The 27,034-nt window shown below is 39.7% G+C and overlaps 1 protein-coding gene across 1 annotated transcript in view; it reads right to left on the reverse strand.

Annotated features, from left to right (window-relative positions):
• LOC142499852 (PDZ and LIM domain protein 5-like) overlaps positions 1 to 27,034 on the reverse strand; it is a 66,783-nt gene that overhangs the window by 16,785 nt on the left and 22,964 nt on the right. The window contains exon 6 of the mRNA XM_075609810.1: positions 4,113 to 4,293. Within this exon, the coding sequence (XP_075465925.1) occupies positions 4,113 to 4,293 (181 nt within the window). The remainder of the gene's footprint in view (positions 1 to 4,112; positions 4,294 to 27,034) is intronic.

The raw sequence follows: 27,034 nt of genomic DNA on the forward strand, positions 1-27,034 counted from the left end.
TGTTCATTCATCCCCATGAGAACTTGGCAAGATTCTTTATATCCCAGTGTTTCAGACATCAACACTTTAAATATATTAGCTGTGTAGAGATTGTATTCACAGGTAATGCTGAATAAATATAACAAATATTAATCATGCTATGATTGCAGGTTGAGATGCTTTCATTTTTATATTTATATGTTCGCTTTTGTGCATTCCGAAGAATTGGTTTCTGTAGCTTGAAAACATATCAAAATATTTCAAGGATTTTTGAATAAATTCCTAACAAGCTTATTCAATTTTTTTCAATGTCTCTGTAATGAATATGCCACGTAGTAATCTTTGAACTTGAATGAGGTACACACAATACTGACTAACGCAATGGAGAACTGTTAAATATTTAATTTTTCTTTTTTTAAATCAATAATTAACAGTGCTAATAAAAAAGTTATGTTATCTAAGGGATCATTTCTGGCTTTGTAATTCAATGGCGTTCTATGCCATTGAGTAAGGCATCCATGTCTTGGATGTATTTTGGCTACAAAACAGGTGTACTAGAGTCAGACTGCCACTTGATACAACTGCTGCTTTTCTTCAAGGTAATCCTGCCAGAGGGCATGGACTGTAATTATATTAAAATTAGCATTCTAAAATCTATTGCAGCTCTTTAAAACAGGATCAGGAGTGCTAGGCTAACATGCTTTGATAAATAAAAAGCAGGTGTAACATCATATAATTGCATTTGTAATAACACACATGGTGAAAAAAAATGGCCAAACTGCAATTTGGAATGACTTAATTGCAACAATTACAATATATTATTCAATAACAACCTCCCAGAGCTCTAATGGCAGATTGTTAAATAGCGCTCCTGCCAGGGAAGATATTAGAACATAAGCAAATGCTTCTCCATGCTACTGTATAGTACATATCAGGCCATTCTGTGCATTTGGGATAGTTAATAGTTAATCTTATAATTTCTATCGTTGATTGTGCAACCAATCCTGCAGTGGTATGAATGGTGTGGTTTATCTGAAAGTTGAAATACATTATTTTCTGAATGTGTGGTAGTCGAATCTGAATATAAAATGCGCTGCAGGTGCATTCAACACACATTAAAATAATGTCATTTCATAATGATTGCTGTTCTGGGCAGAGCAAATAAAAATATGAATAGGGAAATACATTTTACAGTGCAGATTTGGCAAAATAACCATTTTAAAGCTAGTTCTAGTTTTCCTAATATAATGATAAAAAAAAGAATAAAGCCCAAATGGTAAACAGTGGTAGTAAAAACAGTAGGCACTGAAGTGTTTAGTATAAATACAATGTAAAACTTGATTTGACTTTAAAATGGACATAAATAAGCCCACAAATGTATGTATATCTTTATTATCAAATACAAATGAATCTGCACTACAGGACTGCCACTGACGTGCATTCCTAATGATTGGGTTTACTGTATTCGCAAATTAGGTCAACCAGCAAAAAGGATAATAGTGATAATATCATGAAATATAGGTAATAATACAATGGAACATAGGTTCATGAACATTGCTGTTTTGCCTCCATCTGCAAGTTTTTCCTCCTATTCAAATGGCCAGTCCTTCCTTGGATGTAAATGTAAATTTTAGTTCTTTTATTTTAGGGAGCAGCAAATATATTATAGAACAGAGGACAAAGCACATTGGTTTAGAATTATTCCTATTCGTTGGTATTGGTTTTGTTCATACGAATTATATTTTTCTTTCTTTACTTATTTTCAGTCATTTATTTAGGAACTAGTAAGAAATAGAGACAAGCCTTGCACAAAAGGTGAGGGAAAGTTCTATTTCAGCTACCGAGCTAATGTCAAAGCAGGAAGAAATTGTACAGCTATATTTCAAGTCCGCTTCCCTTCCAAACATGAATTGCTGCTTTAATGTGTGTGTGTGTATACAGTATATATATTAGTTAAGTTGTGCTCATTTGCATGTAATTTTCCCATTTTGCATCCCTTACTGCAGTGGAAGCACTGTATGCTGCGCGGTAAAGGTGAAAGGCGGTGTTGCAGACCTAAGACATGCAAATGAGCACAATGTAATATTTCCATTTGATATATATTCCTCCACAGGGGAATTACAGTTCGCAGCAGCCTAAGGGGCTGCAGTCACATGACTGCAGAATTCCCCAGCTCTGAGAGTTGCTACATTTCGCGCGCTGCAGCCACGCCAGTCGGAGCTGGGACAAGGTTAGGGTAGGTTGTGTATGTGCAGGTGTCTGTGGCACCTGCACTAGGCCAGAGACCCCCTAGGCCCCATCTCCGCTCAGTTTGTGGCTGCTGCGGAGACAGGTCCAGAGATAAGGACACTGCCCTGTAGCATTTTGTGAGGCACAAAGCCAGGACGCAGCTGCATCCTGGTCTCAGGTGGTCTGGGCAAAGAGAGAAGTACATGCACACTGCAGTATGGTGCTGGAGGGGGGTACTTATCTGCCGGGGCACTGGGTCCAGGGAGGTCCAGACATCCCAAAGGAATACAGTGTAGATAATGTAAGCAGGAACACTGACTTACTGTATGCAGAAGGTATTTAATGTGCCACCAAAAAATCCAACGTTTCGGCAGAAACACTGCCTTTATTATCAGGGCAGTGTTTCTGCCGAAACATTAGATCTTTTGGTGGCACATTAAATACCTTTTGCTGTGTGTCTGCTTCCATTATCTACTCAGGTGGTCTGGGACCAGACCACTCATCTACCAGCTCAGAGACATTACGCATGGTGGTACACTCCGCGTGGGACCCACCCAACGTAGAGACACGGAGGCTTCGTGGATTCATCCCCTGATCTGTGGATCCCATCAGAGAGACATCAGCGCACCCGGGTGTGGGACCACCCGGCATGTACCTCAACTTTACATGTGAACCAACTCTACACTTTAGTGGGGCAGCGCAGTATCACACTTTGGGGTGGGCTGACTTTGTGGACACCAGGGAGGTTGGGGATTTTGATTCCAGGAAGGGGTGTGGATACGGTGTTGGGAAGGCACGGTGAGGGGTTACGGCCCTGCGAGGCCTGGGTGTTCTGTAGTGTTGGTATTATTCTATGTATATAGTAAACCGTTTATCTTATACCAGGTGTGTATTTCTTATGTGTCCTTTAACGGAGGTATTCCACATAGTAGAATCCCGTACAGGTGGGGGTGCTACCAAGCCCCGATCCAGGTACACCCCAGGGTCCCAGCAGCGGAGGCTCAGGCCTCCTGTGAGCCACAGGTATTGCACCTTACACACACACACACCATAGCCACATATCTACCAGGGGGTGGGGGAAAGTGCGATATATATATATAATATTATTAGCAATATATATTGTGTGTTTGTGCGTGCGCGTATATATATCTATATCTATATCTATATCTATATCTATATATCAATATATATATATATAGATAAAATAAAAATATTACTTATGAGCACATTCACATGTCTTAGACAGGTCTGCAACCCTGCTTTTCACCATTATCATCTAGCATACAGTGCTTCCACTGCAGCAAGATTCTGGGAAATGACATGCAAATGAGCAAAGGTCGAAATAGCGGTCTGTGAGTGGTTAACTAGCTTTGCATCTGATCCCACGCTGTGCTTAAAAGCTGTGTTTAAAACAGTGAGCATTGGCTTAAGGGTTCCATGTAATAATGTATTTGAGACAAAATGTGGCACTGTGTGCTCACTTGCATGTCATTTCCAATAATCCCTTGCTGCAGTGGAAGCACTGTATGCTAGGTGATAATGGTGAAAAGCAGGTTTGCAGACCAGTCTAAGACATCCGAATGTGCTCACAAGTAATATTTTTACAATACGGTGGAGGGTTTTCAGTCACCTTTTCACCCATCATAACCTCAATAAGTCTACCTTCCAACTCAAAGGCACTCTGTTAATAGCAAGGGCTTTTCCAACTAATTAAGAACTGGTGTAACAACCGTACATTACAGGTATCTCCAGCACATAAGAGGGTCAAATATGTTCATAGTTCCCAAAAGGGCTATCTAAGGAAAAATTACATAAAATTCACTAGTAGTGAAGTGGTAATATAGAATTTAACAGTCCACAATAATATTATAATAAGCATAAAAGATGGAAAATAAAACACATACCTAATAACCATGTTGCAAATGGCGCACATCGGGGTGCGTGTTCCAGCCGGTATGTGTTCTGCTCTCTGAAACAACGTGTCTTGATCTATTGTTGTGGAAGGTGGTGCCCCAGCTTTGTTATTACTTGCTGCTTTTGCGATAGTTGGGGGTTTGTTGTTTGAGATCCTTCCAGTCGAGGAGGCTAGAATAGTGATAAAAAAAAAAACATTGTTTTACATAAGGGTACATGAGAAATGTAAACATCCAACATAAGGGCAATAAATACTACATTTTATTTGATATTCTCATCATTTAAATGGCTATTATTTAGAATACCAAAAATATCAAATGCATTGTGTCAACATTCAGGTTTCATGTACTGTAGGTAACAGCTATTTTGATGTGCATGCAATGCCATGGCTGGTTACCAAGACACAGAGCAGATGTGCAATTAGGAAAAAAGATGACAACATGTAGATGGGTCCAATCATGGAATAAAGAGCGTACCTGTGCACATAGCACTGCAAAAGAGACAGATAATGACCTGCTACTGCTTTACACAAGAACACAATGTAAATGCTGCTCTGTTGACACAGCCGCAAATACAGAACTGTAGACAGAATTCAGTATAATTTACTCGATCTGCAACAGTAAGTGTAATATTGCACATAGTAAACCTGCCAAATCAAGAAAGGGCTCTGACAAAGTGCATCGTTCTCTTATACCAATGGTTGTCACAAATGGGGATCATTATCCTTGGTGTAGAACAGGGAAGATTACTGCTTGATATGTAGAGGTGGGAAAGATAGGATACCAACTGATAGGTTCATGTAAAGGGCCTTTCTTGATTTTAATGATTTTTATCATCCCAAGCCATATGCCAATAAACACAAAGAAATATTCATGAACTATGTGCTTGTTTTTCTGCTGTTAAACTTGGGATATGTATTTTTGAACAACTGCAAAAACGCGTTTGATTCTATGACTGATCAAGGACCTCAATCAAGAGATAAAAACAAGGCAACGTATATAATCTACATTTTAATTTCTTATTATCATCTGAGCCATGAGCCATGAGCCTTGTGATGTAAATACATGTACAGGAAGGTTAAATGTAAAAAAGAAAAAAGAAAACTGATCCAACAAGCAGAATAATAGACATGAGTGTGTAGTCACTGAGAAAGAGGGATACTCAGATATACTAGAACAAATTACATCATATTAATGCTAACAGTAATTCAGAATCTTGTGTATTTCTTTTAACTACGCTTTCTCTCATTTTTATGCACTACACTTAATTGTAAATGACAAAACATATGGAAGAGAAGAATGGATTTATTTTAATCGTGGCCAACTGTGAATGTACCTTTAAAGACAAAAGATTTGTTTTGACCTTGTCATTTTGTATGTACCTAACATGGGGGGTTGGCCATAGATATCAAATCACTGTTCACACTCCAGCACTCAATGTGCCAAAAATAAACTGATACATGAGAATCGTGACAGGATGTGAAATCAAAATGGACATTTTACAAATGAGCTTCTACGAGACAAATGGATGAACAATTAAAACTCTGATCCGCTGCTTGATAGGGACACAAAAGGGTAGTTAACAGATTAACTTGTATGAAAACAAAACCTTAAGACTCATTGGCAGCAAGTTCAACAGATAATAAGTCTAAGATAACTTACCAGTTACCTTAATAGTGTTAATAACTACTGCACTAGTATATTAATTATAGAGAAAAAAATATATTACACCTAGGCAAGCTAAATGTAGAAGATAGATCAAATATATACTACTTGCAAAAGATGACTCTACGAACACAACATACTGTGTACAAGTGAAAATCTTGCCTTTTTAATCACAGTAGAAAAACTGGATGTTGGGTAACATGTTCTTGCCTACAACCATAGTCCAGTTTTAAAGACTGGCAAATGTATTGGTACATATTACATTTGTTTTCATAAAATATGGATTTACGTGCCAATAGAATAAGAAAATGTTATTTCCATATTTTGTACAATTTATGAGACAGTACAGCTGACAGTATTTGGGGACAAATAACTTGATACAATGTTCGTCTTTTTAAAATGTGTTCCAACTGCTTGCTATTTACTTGCAAAAACAACGTGTTTTTATTGGTCAGACCGTAAGAAATAAAAGTTAAAAAAAGATGAGACCGAGTGAGCTTTCATACCAGTGGTGTGGTCTATGAACACTACAAATGTAACTTTCACATCTACAGACCACCATTCATATCCTGATGCCTTAAACGTTCTCCACATGTAAACCAGAACTTAAGTGTAGATTACTGGAGCACTGCACTTTGTAACAGTGTAGTAACTTCATTTAGCTTTGTGTGTATTGCCATAACATTCTATATGAATTCAAGGGCTGAAGATTAAAATCTTTAACTCTCTAATGTTTGTCAAGACACCGTCCGATAGGATAAATACAATAACCAACGTAGGAGAGTTGGAAGCGTTGGACATGTTTGTATGTATGTGTGTATGAATGTATCTATGTATGTCTTTATATTTATTTATGTAGCGCCATTAATGTACATACACAGCAGTAATACATGTGACAATCATATACTGTCCCGGCTAAGCTCATTCTAAAGCTTGCCGGAAGATTGCCGGGAGCGTAGCGGGCTAGACGCGGGTCTGTTCTCCATTTAAAAATGGAATTTCCCGCGCGGCGGCCGCTTCAATAGATAAGCGCTAATGGCGCTTACTATTGAAAGCGCCCGAGGCGCGGGAAAACCGGCCGGGTTTCGGCCGAAGACAGCCCGCGCGCCGCCCGCGCTATTTTTCAACTGCGGGGGCAGCCGAATTAGAGTCAGCCCGGCCGCTACTGGAAATAACAAAAAATACTAATACCACATAATGGGAAGAAGTACTTCAGACATAAAAGTAACATTAAGGAAAAGGAGTCACTGCTCCAAAGAGCTTACAATCTAATTGGTAGGTAGAAAGAACGTACAGAGACAGTAGAAGGGTGTTCTGGTAAGTGCGTCTGCAAGGAGCAAAGGTTTATGTATGAGGTGTTATTTATCAGCCATGGAGCTACTCATATGCTTCCTTAAGCAGGTGTGTTTTGAGATGGGTCTTAAAGGTGGATAGAGAGGGTGCTAGTCGGGTATTGAGGGGAAGGGCATTCCAGAGGTGTGGGGCAGTCAGTGATAAAGGTTTAAAGCGAGAGAGGGCTTTAGATACAAAAGGGGTAGAGGGAAGACATCCTTGAGCAGAACGCAAGAGTCTGGGTGGTGTATAGCGAGAAATTAGGGCTGAGATGTAAGGAGGAGCAGAAGATTGTAAAGCTTTAAAGTTGAGGAGGACAATTGAGTGTTTGATACGCGGTGTGATACAGGCTTTGATAGGAAGCCAAGAGAGGGATTTCAGCAAGGGAGACGTTGAGACATATTTAGGAAGGAGTAGAGTGATTCTGGCAGCAGCGTTTAGGATTGATTGTAGGGGAGACAGGTGAGAGGCAGGAAGGCCAGACAGCAGGAGGTTACAGTAATCGAGACGGGAGAGAATGAGGGCCGGAGTCAGAGTTTTAGCAGTCAAGCAACAGAGGAAAGGGCGTATCTTTGTAATATTGCGGAGGAAAAAATGACAGGTTTTAGCTAACTTTTGAATGCGAGAGGAGAATATGAGAGAGGAGTCGAGTGTGACCCCTAGGCAGCGTGCTTGTGCTACTGGGTGTATGATAGTACTTCCAACAGTAATGTGAAAGGAGGTAATAGGGCCAGGTTTGGGAGGAAATATGAGGAGCTCCGTTTTTGACATGTTAAGTTTAAGTCAGGATGATATAGGAGGCCATCCAGGATGATATAGCAGAGAGACATCCAGAAACTTTAGTCTGTACAGCAGGTATATGGTCAGGGGTTGAAAAGTAAATTTGTGTGGCATCAGCATATAGGCGATATTTGAACCCAAGAGATGTGATTAGGTCACCTAGAGAGGGTGTGTAAAGTGATGTTAAGGTTGGTTAATGCATGTTAAAATAAACACAGTATTTACTACTGCAAATAACATGACATAAATGCAATTTTACTCCTGGTAAAAAAGGCATTGTTACTCTTTACTCCTGTGATATTAAATGAGATGCAAATTGGCTAATAAAAGCCTAAATCAGATTCACCAAGTTATGTTTTGATTAGCACTTTAACATAAGGCTGAGTTATTTCATGCTTAAGTTTGGCGTTACGTATAAATGTACACAGTTCCAGCAGGTGTATTGGTCCTGGAAAAGTGTAGATTTGTTGTAGGATTTGAGAACATTGAGGAATTCACAAAATTATCAATATTTCATCAAAAGAATATAAAGCCAGAAAACAAAATCACCATATTTACACAATATAGTTCAATGTCTAATGGCTGCATTGATTCTGGAGAATTGTAGATTCATTGTAAGTTGTCATACCTGTTGGGGGACCAACATATGAGTCCCTCGTAGATGAAATTAAAGTGCACAGAGCTTTGGAATTCTCATTTCTTCTTGACGAAACCTACAGTATGAGGTTTCGAAATCTATTGACACTTATTTAATCTGTTAAGAACTTGTATGTTGGTCTACTAAAAGGTATCACAACCTACAACGCATCTATATTTACACTACCACAATGTACAGTATATAGACCTACATGTTCTGCCTTTCTCAACTACACTATATGAAGCAGAGCCAAAAAAAAGGAAAAAAGAAGATTAATTCATTTGTGTAACAAGGTTGTTGGCTCCATCCACTCCAGTCACTGATGTTATGTTGTGCAAATAAAGTATGCTTTGGCTAAAACTACATAGTGAGTATTACTGTGATATAGGGACCATTATTCTAAACATTTCCACTTGCAAAATATTATATATTGTTACTTTTTTTTTAGTAAGCAAAGACCCAAGAATAATTAGAAGAGAATCATTAAGTAAATGTAAAAAAGAAATGGACACCCTTTGAACACTGGAGGATTACCTTTAAAACATTAAAAGAAAAGCTTTAATTTGGCATTTTATAAGCACATTTGAAACGTTTACGGAAACAATGCAGCACCGACGTCCTGTTCACCATTATTTAGTAGTACTGATGCAGCCACGAGTATCCGAACAATTGCCTGGGAAAATCTGGGGCAATACCCCATTAATGCTGCAACATTTCTGTGACATTTCTGCAGACAGACTAATGGCCCATTGGATTAACACAGCGGGGGTCCCTGGCAGTCCCATTCAAACTGAATGAGACTGCCATGGACCCCCACTGTGTTAATCCGATGGGCCATTAGTCTGTTTTCAGAAATGTCACAGAAATGTTGCAGCATTACTGGGAGATTGCCCCAGATTTTCAAAGGCAAGTGTTTGAAATACTCGTTGCTGCATCTGTACCTCTCAGCATTTGTGGCCAACAGTAAGTTATGGAAACAGAAGATTTTAAAGAGAGGTTGTTTTTCTACCCATGTGAGTGAATACTTTTCTCAAGCAAGAGCTGCAGAAGAATTAAGGAAAGACAATCGAATGGAACAATAAAAGCATCCCAAGTAGGGGCCAAATGATCACCTTCACCATTGCCATGAAGCTCAGCGTCAACTAGTTTTCCCCTTTTACTTACTCGAACAATTCTATGACCTACTACAGCAAAGTCATCAAGGTCATTGAGCAACCTTTTCTGGCATACGTAAAAACACACAAACAAATAGTCATGCCAAAGAAGGGCAGGGCATACACACAAAGGTTTTCTATCTAGTGGAAACAAATGTAAAGAGGAAAGCAAAGATTATCATGTTCAGTTGCCCTGCAAATTCACAGCATTTTATCTGCAAACAATTCAGCTTTCTATTGTAGTTAATCTCAGATGATTAATGATTGTGAACTTAAAACGCTTCCCTTTGAATATAAAGAAAGTGCCATTTTTGTGATTAATGCTTTTTTTTTCAGATTTACAAATAGAACATGAAAATACACCCTGAAAATAAACCTTACTGCTTGTTAATTTTGCCTAACTACAGCTATAGTAGTGAGGCTCGACATGCAATGCAGGGAATGCCAATTTTGCAGACTGTCCATTGTTTATTACATGGGCTGCGCTTTGATAGTATGCCCTATATTAAGGGTGTACAAACAGGGGGGCACAACATTTTCTGGGTGGACGCGGCATTTACAGAGGCCCCGCGCTCATTCCCACAACAATTAAATTAAATGCACGAGGCCTCTAACTCCCTTACCCACTCCCAGCCGGCTCTTACGTCACTATGACAACGTGACGTCGTAATGTCATATGACGGCGCCGACGCCAGAGAGCCAGTAAGCAGGGAGGGAGGTTTGGGGAGCAAGCAGGGAGGAGAGCAGACATGGGGTGCAAACAGAAAAATTTGCACACCCCTGCCCTGTATAGACCCAAAATAACTGATGGCACAGGCAAAACAGAATATTTATGATTATTCTTATGAAGAATATTACTGTACGGAAGCTGTGTAGATAAAGTAGCTTGCAACAAATACAGACTCATGCAGTGTTTCCCAATTTATTCCTCTTCAATATATACTACACAAATAAGTTATGAGTAAATAAAAAAAAGTGTCACAAATAGTGCACCGTACAGCATACCGCAATGACAAAGAACTCTAATGAGCATAATCCCGTCTCGGGTGGGCCCTTTACACTTGCTTGGCACTATACTCCCACAGCATGAAACGGGTAAGGCAGGGTCAGCAAAGATATGCAAATGAGCACTCGCAGTGGATCCGCTATTTCCTTCATATCCACTTGAACACAGATCCAATAAAAACAAAGTATGCCTGCTGCTTAACACGGCTTTTAAAGAAAATCTCAGGTCATAGAAGTGCACAGCCAACTAAACTACTCACAGACAGATATTTAGTGAATACATGTTTAAGTGGATAAGAAGCAAATACATGTGTGAGTGCTCATTTGCATGTCATTACGCTGACTGCCGTGAAAGCACTGTATGCTGTGTGAATATAGGATGAAGCTGATTTAATGGACCTGCCACATGTGAATGTGCTCATAAGTATTCTTTATCATTGCTCTCAATGTGCTCTGTAACTGTTTCTTACGCCTACAACTTACTTTATCTGTAACTGTTCATGCAATGTCTTCATATTTAATGTATAACCTCTGTTCACCTAATGTAATGCAATGTCTTTATATATAATGTATAACCCTGTTCTCCTATATAACCATGTATCTGTCATCATAACTCTTTGCCCAGGACATACTTGAAAACGAGAGGTAACTTTCAATGTACTACTTCCTGGAAAAACATTTTATAAATAAATAAACACAAAGTCCATATTTATGTATATTTAACAAACTGCAACCTACACAATACTTGCATGAGTTTAAGCATCATACAGTACATACATTACATATTTAAAAATTGTTATCAGTAAAACCTTCCTTAATTTGCTTCAGTAATCTTTGGTCTTCCCAAGAAGTGCAGTTAGCTTCTGTGTGGATGAGAGCACTACAGTACATTAACACAACTTTCACTGATTTTGAGTTAAATATTTTTTTTTGCATTAGCAGTCATATAGATATAGCCTGGGTCCCCCCTTCGTCACCTTACCTCTTGCCGCAGCTGTGACTGGCAGCGGAGGCTGGGAGGAGCGAGCGGCTGGCTGCAGCGGCATATGGGGCTGCTGGAGGGGTGACCGGGTCCCTGGGATTACGCAGCGGCACCCACTACAGGGCGCCGCCATCCTGTGTACATCCGCAAACACAAAAAAGACAAAAGCGCAAACGCACATAGTGAAGTTTGTAAAAATGGGTGGATATAATTTTAGGGTATAATATCTGCGTACATCAGGTTAGTGGGTATAAAGCATTTCATGTACAATACATGAGTTTACCAACGCCGCACTGCCGCCTCCAGACTTAAGGAATTCTCTCTCACAGCATCCAGGACACGCTGTCTCGGTTATAGTAGGAAACCTCCTCTGTGGTGCTGTGTCTCGGTCAGTCTCCTTCCCCGATCGCTGCCGTTATAGCTGCTCCTTCTCGGGTCTTTTTACAGCTACCACTGCGTCCCAGCTCACTTCGGCAGTAGGTCACGTGTCCCGCGGGGTTTTCGACCGGCCGCAAAGGGAGGTGATGCCGTAAAGCACGATCTTAGCTTTACTGCAGTTTGCCGAATGCAGTTTTTTTGTGAGAAATCAGTCCAATGCAGGAAAAATCACACAAAGTGTGGGGATACAGTCCTAGGACTTATTAAAATCTTTATCCAACGCGTTTCGAAGCATAAGCTTCTTCTTCAGAAGAAGAAGCTTATGCTTCGAAACGCGTTGGATAAAGATTTTAATAAGTCCTAGGACTGTATCCCCACACTTTGTGTGATTTTTCCTGCATTGGACTGATTTCTCACAAAAAAACTGCATTCGGCAAACTGCAGTAAAGCTAAGATCGTGCTTTACGGCATCACCTCCCTTTGCGGCCGGTCGAAAACCCCGCGGGACACGTGACCTACTGCCGAAGTGAGCTGGGACGCAGTGGTAGCTGGAAAAAGACCCGAGAAGGAGCAGCTATAACGGCAGCGATCGGGGAAGGAGACTGACCGAGACACAGCACCACAGAGGAGGTTTCCTACTATAACCGAGACAGCGTGTCCTGGATGCTGTGAGAGAGAATTCCTTAAGTCTGGAGGCGGCAGTGCGGCGTTGGTAAACTCATGTATTGTACATGAAATGCTTTATACCCACTAACCTGATGTACGCAGATATTATACCCTAAAATTATATCCACCCATTTTTACAAACTTCACTATGTGCGTTTGCGCTTTTGTCTTTTTTGTGTTTCAGTTGCCTAGGGGTTTACCCCTGTTCATATAGCTGCAGGTCACCTATCGAATTAGAGGTTGTATTTTGTTTTATCTAACACACGGTGGTTAAGGGTTCACTCAATAGAATTATTAATTTGCGCACTTTATCTGTCTTTTGCTGTGTACATCCGCGCATGCGTGCTGAAGCTTTGCATATGTGCAGAAGGGTCCCAACAGACGGTGGCCATCTTGGTACACTCAGCGCATGCGCAGTGATATTGATAGTGGCGGCCATTACCAATAAGCTCCGCATGGGGAACTACAGCCCCCAGAAGACACTGGGACTACAGGACACATGGTCCACCGCAGCGAATAGGGAGCAAGGATTTCCCTGCAACAGATTGCTACATATCGCACCCTTGTTTCCACGCGAGGGAGTTGGAGCCAGGACCAGGAAGGGGAAAGTAGGGTCTGAGTGTCAGTGGCCCTCAGACTAGGCCAGATTAACCCCTTAGGTTCCAGATAGGCCCCAATCCAGTAAGCTTGTGGTTGCTTCAGGGAAGGCCCCTTGGATAGGGACACTGCCCCTGTAGTGCCAAGTGTCAGGGACACAGCGACTGACACGACGTAGAGTGTCAGGCCTGTGGTCTGGGACAAGGCTGCCATATTTGTCAGAGACTATCTATGGTAGGATGCTCCGGCTGAAGACCACCCCAAGTGGAGGCGAAAGGCATCGTTGCATCAGACTGATCATTTGGTTGTTGTTCAGCTACACCCGGGTGCTGGAGCTCCCGGGCAGGTATACCAAAAAGTGCACCAACAGTCCACAGGCTAGCGCTACGCCTCATACTTGGGTGGGATTGACATTGTGGGAAGGACACTAGGGCTATGGTACCCCTGCACCCCAAGTACAGTGGGAATAACCTGTGGGGTTATATACATCTACATAACGTATGCATTGTGTTGTATTATTGTTATGTTGATCAGGTGCCCAGTAAATACTGTTATACCATGACCTGTGTGTAATTACTGGGTACATTGTCTTGGAAGGGACTATCCCCCGGTGTGCAGATCCCTTCCAGGTGGAGCCACTATATATGTGTAAGTGTTAAGGTCACCCCAGGCTCCCTTCAGCTGAGAATCAGGCCTCCTGTAAGCCATCCAGGTAAAGCACCATGGTAGCGTCCCTAGACACGGGGGAAAAGGGGCTACATAGACTTCAAATTAGTGTCATTGATAAAAAAACAAAAATCAGTACTTGCTGTGAAAACTTTTTTTTGTCATAGAACCCCCATATCTCAGAGATTTTAATCTTTGGAGTCAGTCATCCGCCTTACCAGTTTTCTTTATTTATTTATTTTTTAAACCTTGGGATACTAATTTTCCAAAGGTGCTTTTTAGTAAATAAATTCTTCCCCAAAATAATGAGAAATACAAAATGGCTTTTGTGTACATTCATTAAGTCACATGCAATGCATAAGCCTATTCCACTTCCCGTTCATCTGAATTTCCAGAAACTGGAACACATATTCATACATGTTCCACTGGGGTAAAATAAGTACTCGGGATCCATGTTTCTCCTACCTACTGTAACAAAATGTTCAGGATAACCGAAAACTTGCTTTGCGAAGTGAGCTCCCCCTATTGAGTCTCTGGGGTTCATTTTATAAATAAAATAAAAAGGAGGGAAATAATATGTAAATATGATCGTACAAAGTCAGTGGTGAAAAGCAATATGTACTCAATACAATCTTTTTGGAGAATAATACATTTATATTTCATGATGTTGGTGTTTTAGTCTAAAAGTAAATAGTTTTCACATTTTCTATGCTTAAAGTGTAATATCATAACATTACAACGTGGATCCAGTACGTTTCTATATAACTTCTTTTGTTTAGAAAATGTGTGTGTCCTATTGATTTTTTCTTTTATAAAAGTGCCAAGTATGTAAATATACACGCTGAAAAGAAAATATTTTGACACTGCAAATGTGTTCAACACTACAGTCTCTCTTATTACCACAGTTAATTAAAGGTAGTAATATATTTAATATTTTTTTGGTAATAATAATTTAAAAAAAGACATTTTTAAATAGGAGTACTAAATATTAATGGTTTAATAAACAAATGCTTTGGAAATTTTTTATGATCTTTACCGAATCTCAGAGATAATTGTATGTGCTTTATCGGCGGGGGAAAAGTCAATTCACAGCTTGTTTCTTTGTTGCTTGGTGTAACTAATTCTGATGTCATTAGTCAGACTGAAAGTGGAATGACCAGCAATGAAATGACAAGACAAAAAGATTAGAATTATAGATGTCCTACTAAAATAAAAACATTAATTGTCTCAGGAAAAGTCACACTAAGAGTGACAATCTTTCTAGACAAGTTTTCATTTTTTTCGTGCCCACTACATGGCACAGCTACTGTATATTACAATATAGACTTTCTGGCCTTCTAATGTCAGTGCTCTGTTAAACAGTCCCTCCTATGACCAATGCATACTTATACCAGTGACATGTTTCAGGAGTTCCATATAGTCGGTAGAAGTCGATCAAGCCATTTTCGGGCAAAGGCTTTAAATCTATTCTTCAGACAATTTGTTTTTGTTTACCAACAAATATGAAGCCCATATGTATTTTAACAAATGTTTTTAAACACGGTGAGCTGAGAATTGGGGGGAGTTTCATTTCCTCTGGCCTTTTGTGTGATGTCACAGATTCCTTAACCAGAGCTTCAAAGGCAAAGTCCATGTCTTTTTTCCACTTCCCCTTTGTTGGCTGTATAGCATGGGTCTTCTTTTGGGCTCCCCTTGACCCTGTTGTTTCCCCCGGGTTCCCCTTCATCCCCTTACCTGCCGCTGCGGCTGCGACCGACAGCGGAGGATGGGGAGGGCAGTGGGTGGAAGCTGAGGCATGGAGCAGGTGCCGGGAAGGTTGCGATGGCGTCGCCGGCAGCTCCCTTTGCAGGGCGCCGCTATCTAAGAGGCAATTGTGCATGCGCAGGACAAGCGCGCAAATGGTGGCCAATAGGAAGAGGCTCCAAGCAGGGACTACATATCCCATGAGCCTCTGCGACAGTCACATAGCGCGTATCAACCAATAGGGCTCCCGGATCCTCCTGCACTTGAGAGAAATACTTTTTGCGCGCTGCAGACCACGCCAGTCGGAAGAGGAACCTCTGAGGAGTAGGTAGTGTCCAGGGAGCAGTGCTCCCCTGGACTAGGCCAGATATCCCCCCTTAGGCTCCGACTTACTGTAGCTTGTGGCTGCTATACGGAAAGCCCATAGTCAGAGACCTTTCCCCAGTAGCTGCATATAGTCAGGTACAGCACCGGTGAGATGCCACGCGGTGCCTGCAGCCTGTGGTCTGGGACCAGACCAGCTACGCGGTAAAGATGGTAAGGTGATATTATCCATGCCGGAATTCACCCCACATGGAGGCGGACGACAATGTTGGATCAGACGGATTCTCTTTGTTATTCTGCAATACCCAGGAGCTGGAGCCCTGGTCAGGTACCTAACGAAGTGCACTACCACTCAGCGGGATAGCGCTATCTCCAACACTGTGGGTGGGCCTTGACATTGGTATTTGTGTGTGTGTATTATTAGTTTTGTTCCTGTAAGGGTCCATCCCTCAAGTCGGGATCCCTTGCAGGTGAAGGCGCTGTCACCATAAGAATCAGGTACACCCCAGGCTCCCAGCGGTGGAGGTTAAGGCCTTCTGTGAGCCATAGGTAACGTACCACACACACCATAGTCGCCATATCTTCCATATCTTGGGGGAAAGTGCGCTACAGCGGTCCCCTGAGGACAGGATGGCATATGGGGTAGAGTTAACAGTTGATTAATAAACACTTCCCCATTCAGAGACCCCCAAAGTAAAGGCATTGTGCTGAATTTACAAAGAAATAAAAGCACTCAAATCTGTGTTTTAAGCCTGGTTACATTTGTCTTATTGCATTGCACCATTCAAATAAGCGAACGAATATCAGCAAAAAATAAACACGTTTTTATTGATATACTTAACAGGATTGCCAGGGCAACCTTGCTTTTTATTTACACTGGAGGCTATTGTCTTGAAACAATGACTGACATTTTAGGACCTGTTCTTGTTAGAGAACTTTGATTGTGTACAAACGTTTGAAATAAATTATGTATTAAAACGAGGACCGTCTTTCCTAGTAGTGTTAACTCCTACATTCTACTCTATGCTGTACTAGAGCTGCTGTACAGTATATACATATTCGTTTGGTTAGAGAAGTGTAAATTAAGGCTGCAGCTGAGCACACTTAGCAAAATATATCACCACTGAAAAATGTCAAAACACTCAGCCCCCTTCTCTACAGTGTTTAACGGTTTTAAAATGCAGCACCGTGATCCTGAAAGTAAAGTCACCTATATTACAACATAGACCACACATACTGTTAGTCAGGGCTGTCATTCCCAAAGAAAGAAATTGGTAGAAATGTTAATGTTTTAGAGGTCATTTGTCTCTCCTCGTTTTTCTTTCTTGTTAACCCCTTTCATTTCTCAATCACTTGTTTTCCAATTATTATCTCTTTCTTTTGTTGCTCCTAGTTCATCTTTCAAAAGTTGCCAAATGTCCAAGATCACCTTCTCCAGGCCTCTGATTCGAGACTCTGCTACTCAAAGGGCCAACACTGCCCTGCCTGAGGAGCTAGCTCTCATATATTCTTCATACCGGTGCATCAGGACACAGAGAAAGTATTGTGGAAACAGTCACTGTCCAGTGTAACCCAATACGTGAGCCATCTTGATCAAAAAATGGTTTTGCTGAAAGCATCAAAACACATTTTGAATTGTATGCTAACACAGTAACAAAAGTAACTATTTTATCCTGTGAACATGCTAGATTTTGAATTGTATGCTAACACAGTAACAAAAGTAACTATTTTATCCTGTGAACATGCTAGATTTTAATCGAATAACTTATACTGCCACAATGCTAAGGTTATTGCAAATAAATTGATGCTTTTTATTAAATTGAGGATGAATGTTAAAAAAATCTAAGGTACATGTCTAACCCATGTCAAGCAGAAATCCAGGACTAATGCCTGGTTGAACCCTGGTTAAAGGAACAGCTCCTCATAGTTCACAAAACATTTTGTAACCAACTCACGCAACATAATTGTCTTCCTTAAAATAATGGTCATAACATTCAGAAAAAAATGCTTTACAGTGAGTGGGAGCCCTGGAAAACAAAATCTTGCCTCTTAAGGTTTTCACTCATTCTTGATTAGAGATGGGCACGTGCGCAGTTTTTAAAATAAGAAATTTGCAAACTTTGTTTCAAACATTAGAGTCTGAAAGGAACAAACTAAATCTAGGCAAAACCAAAGAAAATCTCACCCTCTGGTTCATAGTTCATAGTGGATGAGGTTGAAAAAAAAAAGACATGTCCATCAAGTTCAACCTATGCTAAATTTAGACAACAGATACTTATCCTCATGTTTTATTTACAGTATTTGGATTCAGAGAAAGGCAAGCAAAAAGTAAATAAAAAAATAACCCTGTGAAACATCATCATAATTTTTCATAGGGGAACAATGAAATTCCTTCCAATAATACAGGCAGATAACTCCCTGGATCAACATCCTTCCCATGTTTACTTATTTGGTATATCCGTATATACATTTATTTTCTTAAAAGATGTCCAACCTTTTTTTGAAGATATTCATCGTATCTGCCATCACAGTCTCCCATGGCTAATGAATTCCACATTTTAACTGCCCTTACTGTAAAGAACCCTTTCTTTTGTTACTGGTGAAATCTCCTTTCTTCCAATGTTAAGGGATGACCTTGTGTTGTTTATACTGGGATGAATAGTTCTTTTGAAAGCTCCTTGTATTGTCCCTGAATATATTTGTAAATAGCTACCATATACCCTTTTAGAGGCCTCTTTTTTTTCCCAAATAATTTTTATTTATTTTTTAAATTGTAGTATTAGGGATGGGGTACATTAAAAAAAAAAAGCAGACACCTCTTTTCGAATGTAAACAAATTAAAATTAATTAGCCTCTCATAAGTCAGATTTTGCATTACCTTAATTCATTTGGTGTCTTTCTCTGCACCTTTTCTAGTTCCATAATATCTTTTTTATGGAGTGGTGCCCCAAATTGTACTCCATATTCAAGATGTGGTCTTACTAATGCTTTATAGAGGGGCATAATTATTCTTAATTTCTTTCCATTTATTCCCTGTTTAATGCAAAATAAGATCTTATTTGCCTTTGCAGCTACTTCATGACTTTGGGCACTATTGCTAAACCTGCTGTCTACAAGCACTTCTAAATCCTTCTCCATCAATGATTCACCTAATTTTCCCCCATTTAATTTTTAAGTCGCCCGTTTATTCTTGTTTCCCAAATGCATAACCTCACAGAGCTGTGATAGAGTCAAATAGCAGGAAAACAGAATGAGAAAGGGAACTCCAATATCTAATTCCTGCCTCACTAGAGCAGAACAAGATGCTGGACCTGTTATAAACGTACCTACGGGAAGATGGTCAGTTTCATAATGGAGCAGCCTTACAAGCAGAAGGTAAAATGGCAGGTTTTTTCTTGTTTCAAACTCCTATTGTGAGTTTGTATCCTTGTTATACTGTACATATTCTGAACACATGGATGAATATAGGCACGGAGTGAGCCCATTCCTACGGTAAATGAAGGCAGCAAACGAGTCGCACTGCCAGAGTCACTTTGACAGAGGGTTTGCTGCACAAAACAAAATACATGGGTAATGGGTTTTACCTAAAAATTTCACCTCCACTCAACAAATGTAGCCAACGAGTGGCTAAATCTAATCTAAATGTACAAATCTGAAATATACAGAAACAATGGATTTTAAAATTGGAAAAAGAGACTCCTTCTCCTGCTTCCTATTGGTCATCATCCATCAGAGGCAGGACATGAGATTAATTGCGGGGCGGGTATGGGGTAATACATTTCAGTGCACATCAGCCCTTGTGACACTCCCCATGTCAAAGCTCATCTTAGTTTATCATGACATACAGTATTTCCTGAAAAGGAGATCTGGTTATGCAAAGCTCCCTCGCTTATTCCTTTACACGTGAAAAATAATAATAATCTGTCCTCTTCCTTGGTGTTTCATTACAACACACCAGTTAAAAAAAAAAAAGAAGTGATGATGAATAAAATATTGTGCTGTTCCAGCAAGAAGACCTCAAGGGATTAGCTAGAAATCTCAATGCACAGCAATGTCCTTGATGTGTGTAATAGCCAACAATACTTTCTAAGAAGCAGTACTTCAGGGAATGTAATGATACCTCAATCATTTTATTTAACCATACACAGCAAAATGTTACAGTTTGGAGCATGAAGGGTTGAGCTTGCTTTTAATTCCTTCAAGCACTGTTGGAATAAAACTTCACAGCAGTAATAAATGTGTATCCTGTTTCAAAACAATATAATGCTATTTAGTAGAGCTCTACCTGAATGTCTATTTCCAAAAACCAACAAAAAATAGCAAAATAAAGTATTGGTTTGGACTTTTGAGTCAATAATGTAATCTTTCACTTGTATAGCAAATAGCTAAATAATGAATGTTTGCAAATATATATAAATATATTTTTACTGACGAGGCGTTTAAAACATCTACTTACAAACAATTTTTTTTTCACATTATCTGAACCAGTCTCCCTTCGTGACTCCTCCCAGTACCAGAGACATCCTGTTCTGGAGAGATTACCGGATTACTAAATTAAATCATATATTTAACCTCCTAACAATGTTACCGCATAGTTTGGGACAGCCAGAGAAAGGCTAACAGTGGTGGCCGTAAAGTTTGTCCTGGTTAAACATTCACGTCTATGGAAGTACCAAGTATCATTTTAGGAACCGGAAATTCAGCTTTATGGGATCCTTCAAATCGGGCGGTGTTAAAAAATAACAGGCAATCAAGGAGTTAAATGTGTGTGGTCATTAATTTCCATTTTTTGTTTTAATGTCTTAATTTTACTTTCTAGTTATTCTTTTTTTTTTTTTCATTTTAGTATTATGCAAGTTTAGTCTACGTTTGCATTGATCAGAAAAGTGTGAAAGTGTGTGCAGTAAGTGTGAATCATAAGAACAGGTGCAGCTGAAGCAAAACACAGACATTAAACGTCAACTGCAATTTAAAAGTGATGGTGTAGTCATTGCCTTGCTGCCAGTAGATGGGTCGTGACTTTGAAATGGCTATGTTTTTATTTCAGCTTTTAAAAAAAACATGGAACAGTGGTGCAATTGCAGTAGCAGCAAATATAATTGAGGAATAGGGCACTTGAGAAATACTACTGCAGCACATTAACCCTTATAAGGAAGTAATAGGGACATGTTTATGTGGGAATGAGGATCAATTGAGCTATTGAGAGAAAGACATTTTGAAAGACTTTCCATGAAACCATGGCTCAAAATGTAAATTGGTCACAGATTGTAGAATACACAAATATTTGGAGATAATTATTACTTCTATACACTCCAGTGTGAGCCCTTTGAGAATTACATTTTCAATCCAAACTTGAGCTGTTAATTCAAGTTGCATAGTAGCATGAAATAACACTGGAGTATTTTTCATGCAATGCAAGCCTGTTTAAACACACAAATTGTGACTTACACTTTTTGCCCATAATAAGCAGGGGAAAATGAATTGGACTAAACAAACTTGAGCGTCAAGATTTTTCGTTTAAAACTACAGTATGTATGCTTAGGCTTAAAACAACTATTTCCAGAGCGCATACCAACTTCTTTGGTTTGGTTTCAACCCATAATCAACACTGAAGCAATTTTTTTTTAAATAAAATCAATACAGACTATTCTCTTTTTTTCCAGGAAAAAAAAAGGTAAATCAAAAGGTATTGATTTCCTTTTTGCTTCATGCGTGTATTTGTGTAAAGAGCCAAGATAACTGAACACATTAGATCTGTTCACTAGTTCTCAACAACGATCAAATGGATCTTTAATTTGATCTCAAAAACCATTTCACTCTTTCCAACAATGTTTACATACAGAATTCACACTTCAAGATAGCATTACTCAAATACCAAATTGAATGCAAATATGCATTAAACAAAAACTTATTTGTTACTAGAAGAACTTTTTTTTTTACAGCACCTAAACAAAATGGTCCTGAGGAGTTAAACCTGCGGTTGCCCGCCCTTCAAAGACCTCTCAGTACTCAAGATATTCATGGTTGTATCTGCCAGACAAAGAGACTATGAACATAATGTGCCTGACAGGTTCATCCATATTCCAGTGACCAATGGCAAGCTGCCACGTCATCGGAAGCTGATGATGCAGCATTCTGTTGGTGGCCCTGGAGGCCATTTTTTTAAAAAGTGATACTAGAGATAAATTAGTCAATATCTCAGGAACAGGCAGAAAATCAGTTCCTGAAAATCCCTGATTCAGTCCACATAACATGAAAAAGGGCCATGTGTTACATTTTAATAAAATTACTGAAAGTTGGTTAATATGAATTTCACAATATGAAGGAATTCCCTGATGACCATACAAATGAAAGTAAAATCATTCTTAAAGCAGCAAAACACAATCTTATAATTAAAAAAAAATCAGTACTGTAGTATTAGGTAATAGTGTGTGCTTTTATTGTTTTTATGTTTTTATTCAACTCTTAATGCCACTTTTAATGCGTTTTAAAGCAGCAGTCCAAGCTGCCTTTTTTTAACCCCCCCCCCCCCCCTTAATATGTGCATCAATACAATCCTTAAAATGATAAGTAATTAGCAAAATTGCCGATCGATCCATTCTCCTGGAAACGATCGGCGAAGATTCGGCTCGGGGGTTCACAAAATGGCTGTCAGTGCGGCAGAAGAGGACCCAAGATGCAAAGTTCTGTGGGCAAGATCATGTGACCAGGAAGTCACTAGTTACAATTGGTGCACTGCTAGAGAGAGGGCAGGGCTCAAAAGGGGGTGGGACAGATCCTGTTTCAGAAGAGGAAGTGACTTTGTAAATGGTTGCTATAGAAATAAAAATTGATTGTTACATTATAATACATTAAACATTTAAAAATGTAAAGTTGTTTAAAAAACAAACAAACAAAAAAAAACATGTCCTCATAGTATAGAACTGATTTATTTTTAAAAGAAATACACATATAGGATATTGCTTGGTCTGCAGCTTTAAAGCATGCTCTGATTTCTATAGCAGGTTTTAGCACACCTCCCAAGCAGTGCAAGATCAAGATCATGTTTGTGATAATTTGTTGCAAATGTTCCCAGGAGTTTGAGCTGTAAACTGCAACAATAGATAATGTAGCCTTAGGATACATTGTAGCTGCTGAGATACACTGATTGTGTGCTTAACATAATAGCTACTTCACTCAGGATTTTTACAGATTTATAACAGAAGCACCAAACAATTGCCAATTTAGGTAAGAATGTAGAATTATACATTGTCACATGCTTTACATATAGAAATTAAAAAAATGAAAATTTTAAAAAAAAAGTTGGAAAGTATTATTACTGCTTTAATAATTCCAATTCCATAACAAAATAGAGCATTTCAGCTGAAAATAAACATTGATTTTAAACAAATTGTGTTAATGTAGTTCAGACTGACTCAATGAATATATTTTTGGAACATTTGAACCACTTTTAAAAATGAACACTATTTCCCAGGAGATACTGTACACCCGGTGTATTTAAGTCCTTTATATGTTTTGAATATAGAATTGGAGCACTCCTGCACATTTAAAATGTCGCTTTAATGCTAAAACAACATCTTTTGTGCTTGTTAAACCCGCCACATTTTGTAGAAAGACATGTACCAGGTTTCCGTAGCAGGTTAGGTAAAGGTAAAACGCTGCACTCAGAACTTCAGCCACCCGTCTTGATAAATTAAAGCAGCAATCCTGCCAGAATTGGACAATGTTTATTCTGTATGTTTTTTACAGCATTGGGACCAGGGTGCATTCAGATCTAGGCAGTAGAAATAGGCAACATTGTCGTAGAAATGTGATTCCACTGTGGATTTTCACAGATTAGTCTCAAAAAGGTGGAGTCATTTTTTCCCCCTCATCACTGTAAAGCCACAAACATATTCAGATTTTAAAAAATCCAAATTCGTTTGCGGATTCCACCCCCTGAAATATGGGTTTTGCGGGAGAGGGAGAGATACCTCCCTTCAAATGTGGCGAGACACACCTGTGCCCCCCGAAATGAGCACACCTGGGAGATATGCTAACGGGATATGCAAAGTATATTTAAAATCACTCATATCCCACACCTCCTAAAAGGATTTCCACAACATCTAAACTAATAAGCTACGTCCCTAAGGCATCTTGTATGGAAGTGGGAACGGTCTGGCCCAACAGGATCAGAACTCACACAACCTCTGCTAGGCCGCATTTATAGTGACGGCGACGTGACCGATGACGTCACCCGTTGCCGTCGGCGAAAGTTGAACTTCAAGTTTGAGCGACGTCGCTGGCGACAAGGCCAGTGATGTATTGTATTGTATTGTATGTCTTTATTTTTATAGCGCCATAAATGTACATAGCGCTTCACAGTAGTAATACATATCATATAAATAACAAATAATATAAATAACAGATCATGGGAATAAGTGCTTCAGACATAAAAGTAACATTAAGGAAGAGGAGTCCCTGCTCCGAGGAGCTTACAATCTAATTGGTAGGTAGGGAGAACGTACAGAGACAGTAGGAGGGAATTCTAGTAAGTGCGTCTGCAGGGGGCCAAGCTTTATGTATCATGTGTCCATGATTATCCAGTGCTATTCATATGCTTCTTTAAGCAGATGTGTCTTAAGGTGGGTCTTAAAGGTGGATAGCGAGGGTGCTAGTCGGGTATTGAGGGGAAGGGCATTCCAGAGGTGTGGGGCAGAAAGTGAGAAAGTTTTAAGGCGGAAGAGAGCTTTAGATACAAAGGGGGTAGAAAGAAGACATCCTTGAGAAGAACGCAAGAGTCGGGATGGTGCATAGCGAGAAATTAGGGCTGAGAAGTAAGGAGGGGCAGAAGAATGTAAAGCTTTAAAAGTGAGCAGGAGAATTGAGTGTGAGATACGGGATTTGATCGGAAGCCAGGAGAGGGATTTCAGGATGGGAGATGCGGAGACAGATTTAGGAAAGAGTAGAGTGATTCTGGCAGCAGCGTTTAGGATAGATTGTAGGGGAGACAGGTGAGAGGCAGGAAGGCCGGACAGCAGGAGGTTGCAGTAATCGAGACGTGAGAGAATGAGTCAGAGTTTTAGCAGTTGAGTAACAGAGGAAAGGGCGTATCTTTGTCATATTGCGGAGGAAAAAGCGACAATTTTAGAAACGTTTTGAATATGAGAGGAGAATGAGAGAGAGGAATCAAGTGTAACCCCTAGGCAGCGTGCTTGGGCTACTGGGTGAATGATCGTATTTCCAATAGCAATGTGGAAGGAGGTAGTAGGGCCAGGTTTGGGAGGAAGTATAAGGAGCTCACCACCAAGGGGGAGGGCAAAGTGCAATAGGCGCTCTGTGATTGGTTTAGAGACCGTCACATGTGGCGACAGTCTCTCCAAAAATCAAATAATACTGGCTTCCAAATACAATAAGCACATGCGACGGATTCAATGTATTTGATTCGGCGCGACGTCGCGTCGCCAGGCACTATAAGCGCAGCCCTATTGTAGCAGTGAGGTAAATCAGCTGCTGGTTAGCTCTTTGTCGCAGCATACTTTTGAATCCTATCACTTAGTATTGCTGAAGGAGCTACTGGTGATGTCATACTAACTGACGTCACTAAAACCCAACATGCATTTCACTAACATTATGCTTCTTTTGGGGCTATAGGGATAGCATCAGTGAGTTTCCTACAGAGAGTGTTTGTTGTCCTGGAAAATGAATTAACCGATTGGTATTTATCCATGTTTCCTATATCACTTCACTATTCACTATGTTTCCTATCTCCCTTCACTATTCACTATGTTTTCAATATGCTTCCTGTCTCACTTCACTAATACCTGTAGCATAGCCCCAAAAGAAGACTAAGTGGCAGTATGTCTAGAACAGACACTACTACCAACTAGATATTTTCTGTCCTCAGATATATTACTGACTGGATACTGGTTACAGATTAGCGTTATTAGTGCAGGGTGGGATTGTAGTTGTAGTGAAGATTTGTTTTCTTCTTTTGATTATTTCCTATTAGGTTTTAGATTACATTAGTAGTTTTTTTAATACTTATTTTGAGGGTTTTCTTTTGATACATCAATCCTATCTCATCATAATATTGAGTGGGACTGGCAGTTTTTTTTTACATTAGATAGCACTTTATTGAAGTTTAATGTTTTCACTCAATGTTGCTACTTTTGTTACCCTTTTACAAATACAAATAGGGTTGATCAAAGAGAGGATCAACCAAAACAAATCCATATTATGATGCACTCATGAAATAACATGAGAGAGAGAGAGAGAGAGAGAGAGAGAGAGACACACAAAACACATATATATATAGTTCCCCTGACAAAGTCTTAAGGACGAAATGCGTAGGGTGTGTTTTGGAGTACATGTGCAAGTACCCCCTGAATTTTATATGTCAATTTGTATGCACGATACTACAGGAACTTTACATTCTATACTAAGAGCGTAGCCCATTTACTACTGTAAATGCTACCAATACAGTGAGTCACCACTGAGAGGAGCTACAGCCCATCAGGGAGTTCCCAGTGACGTCACAAGTCACGTGAGATCTCGGTGAGCAGAGAGGCTGGAGCAAGTAAGTGCACGGAGTACTTGGTTTACGGAAGCCATTAACCTACTCACTGGCCTCTGCAGCACATGGTGGAACCCTCAGACGGACACCTGATACTCTACTGGGACCCTGCAGTCACTGTTGGCGATTGAGCTGAGACTCATACATGCCTTTGTTTCTGTGATGTTTGTGAGTGCGCAATCTATATTTTAATCAGTCCCATATACATTTTTGATACCCACTACACTATGAGTGCGCCTGTTGTTTTTTCCTTTTATATATATATATATATATATATATATATATATATATATATATATATATATATATATATATATATATATATCCTGTCTAAGACATGCAAATGGGCACACAGTAATATTTCCATTTGAGATATATATATATATATTTTTTTTTTTTTTTTTAATCCAGGGGTAGGGCCATCCAATT

Source organism: Ascaphus truei, chromosome 1, assembly GCF_040206685.1.
Source record: "Ascaphus truei isolate aAscTru1 chromosome 1, aAscTru1.hap1, whole genome shotgun sequence".
Lineage (NCBI taxonomy): Eukaryota > Metazoa > Chordata > Amphibia > Anura > Ascaphidae > Ascaphus > Ascaphus truei.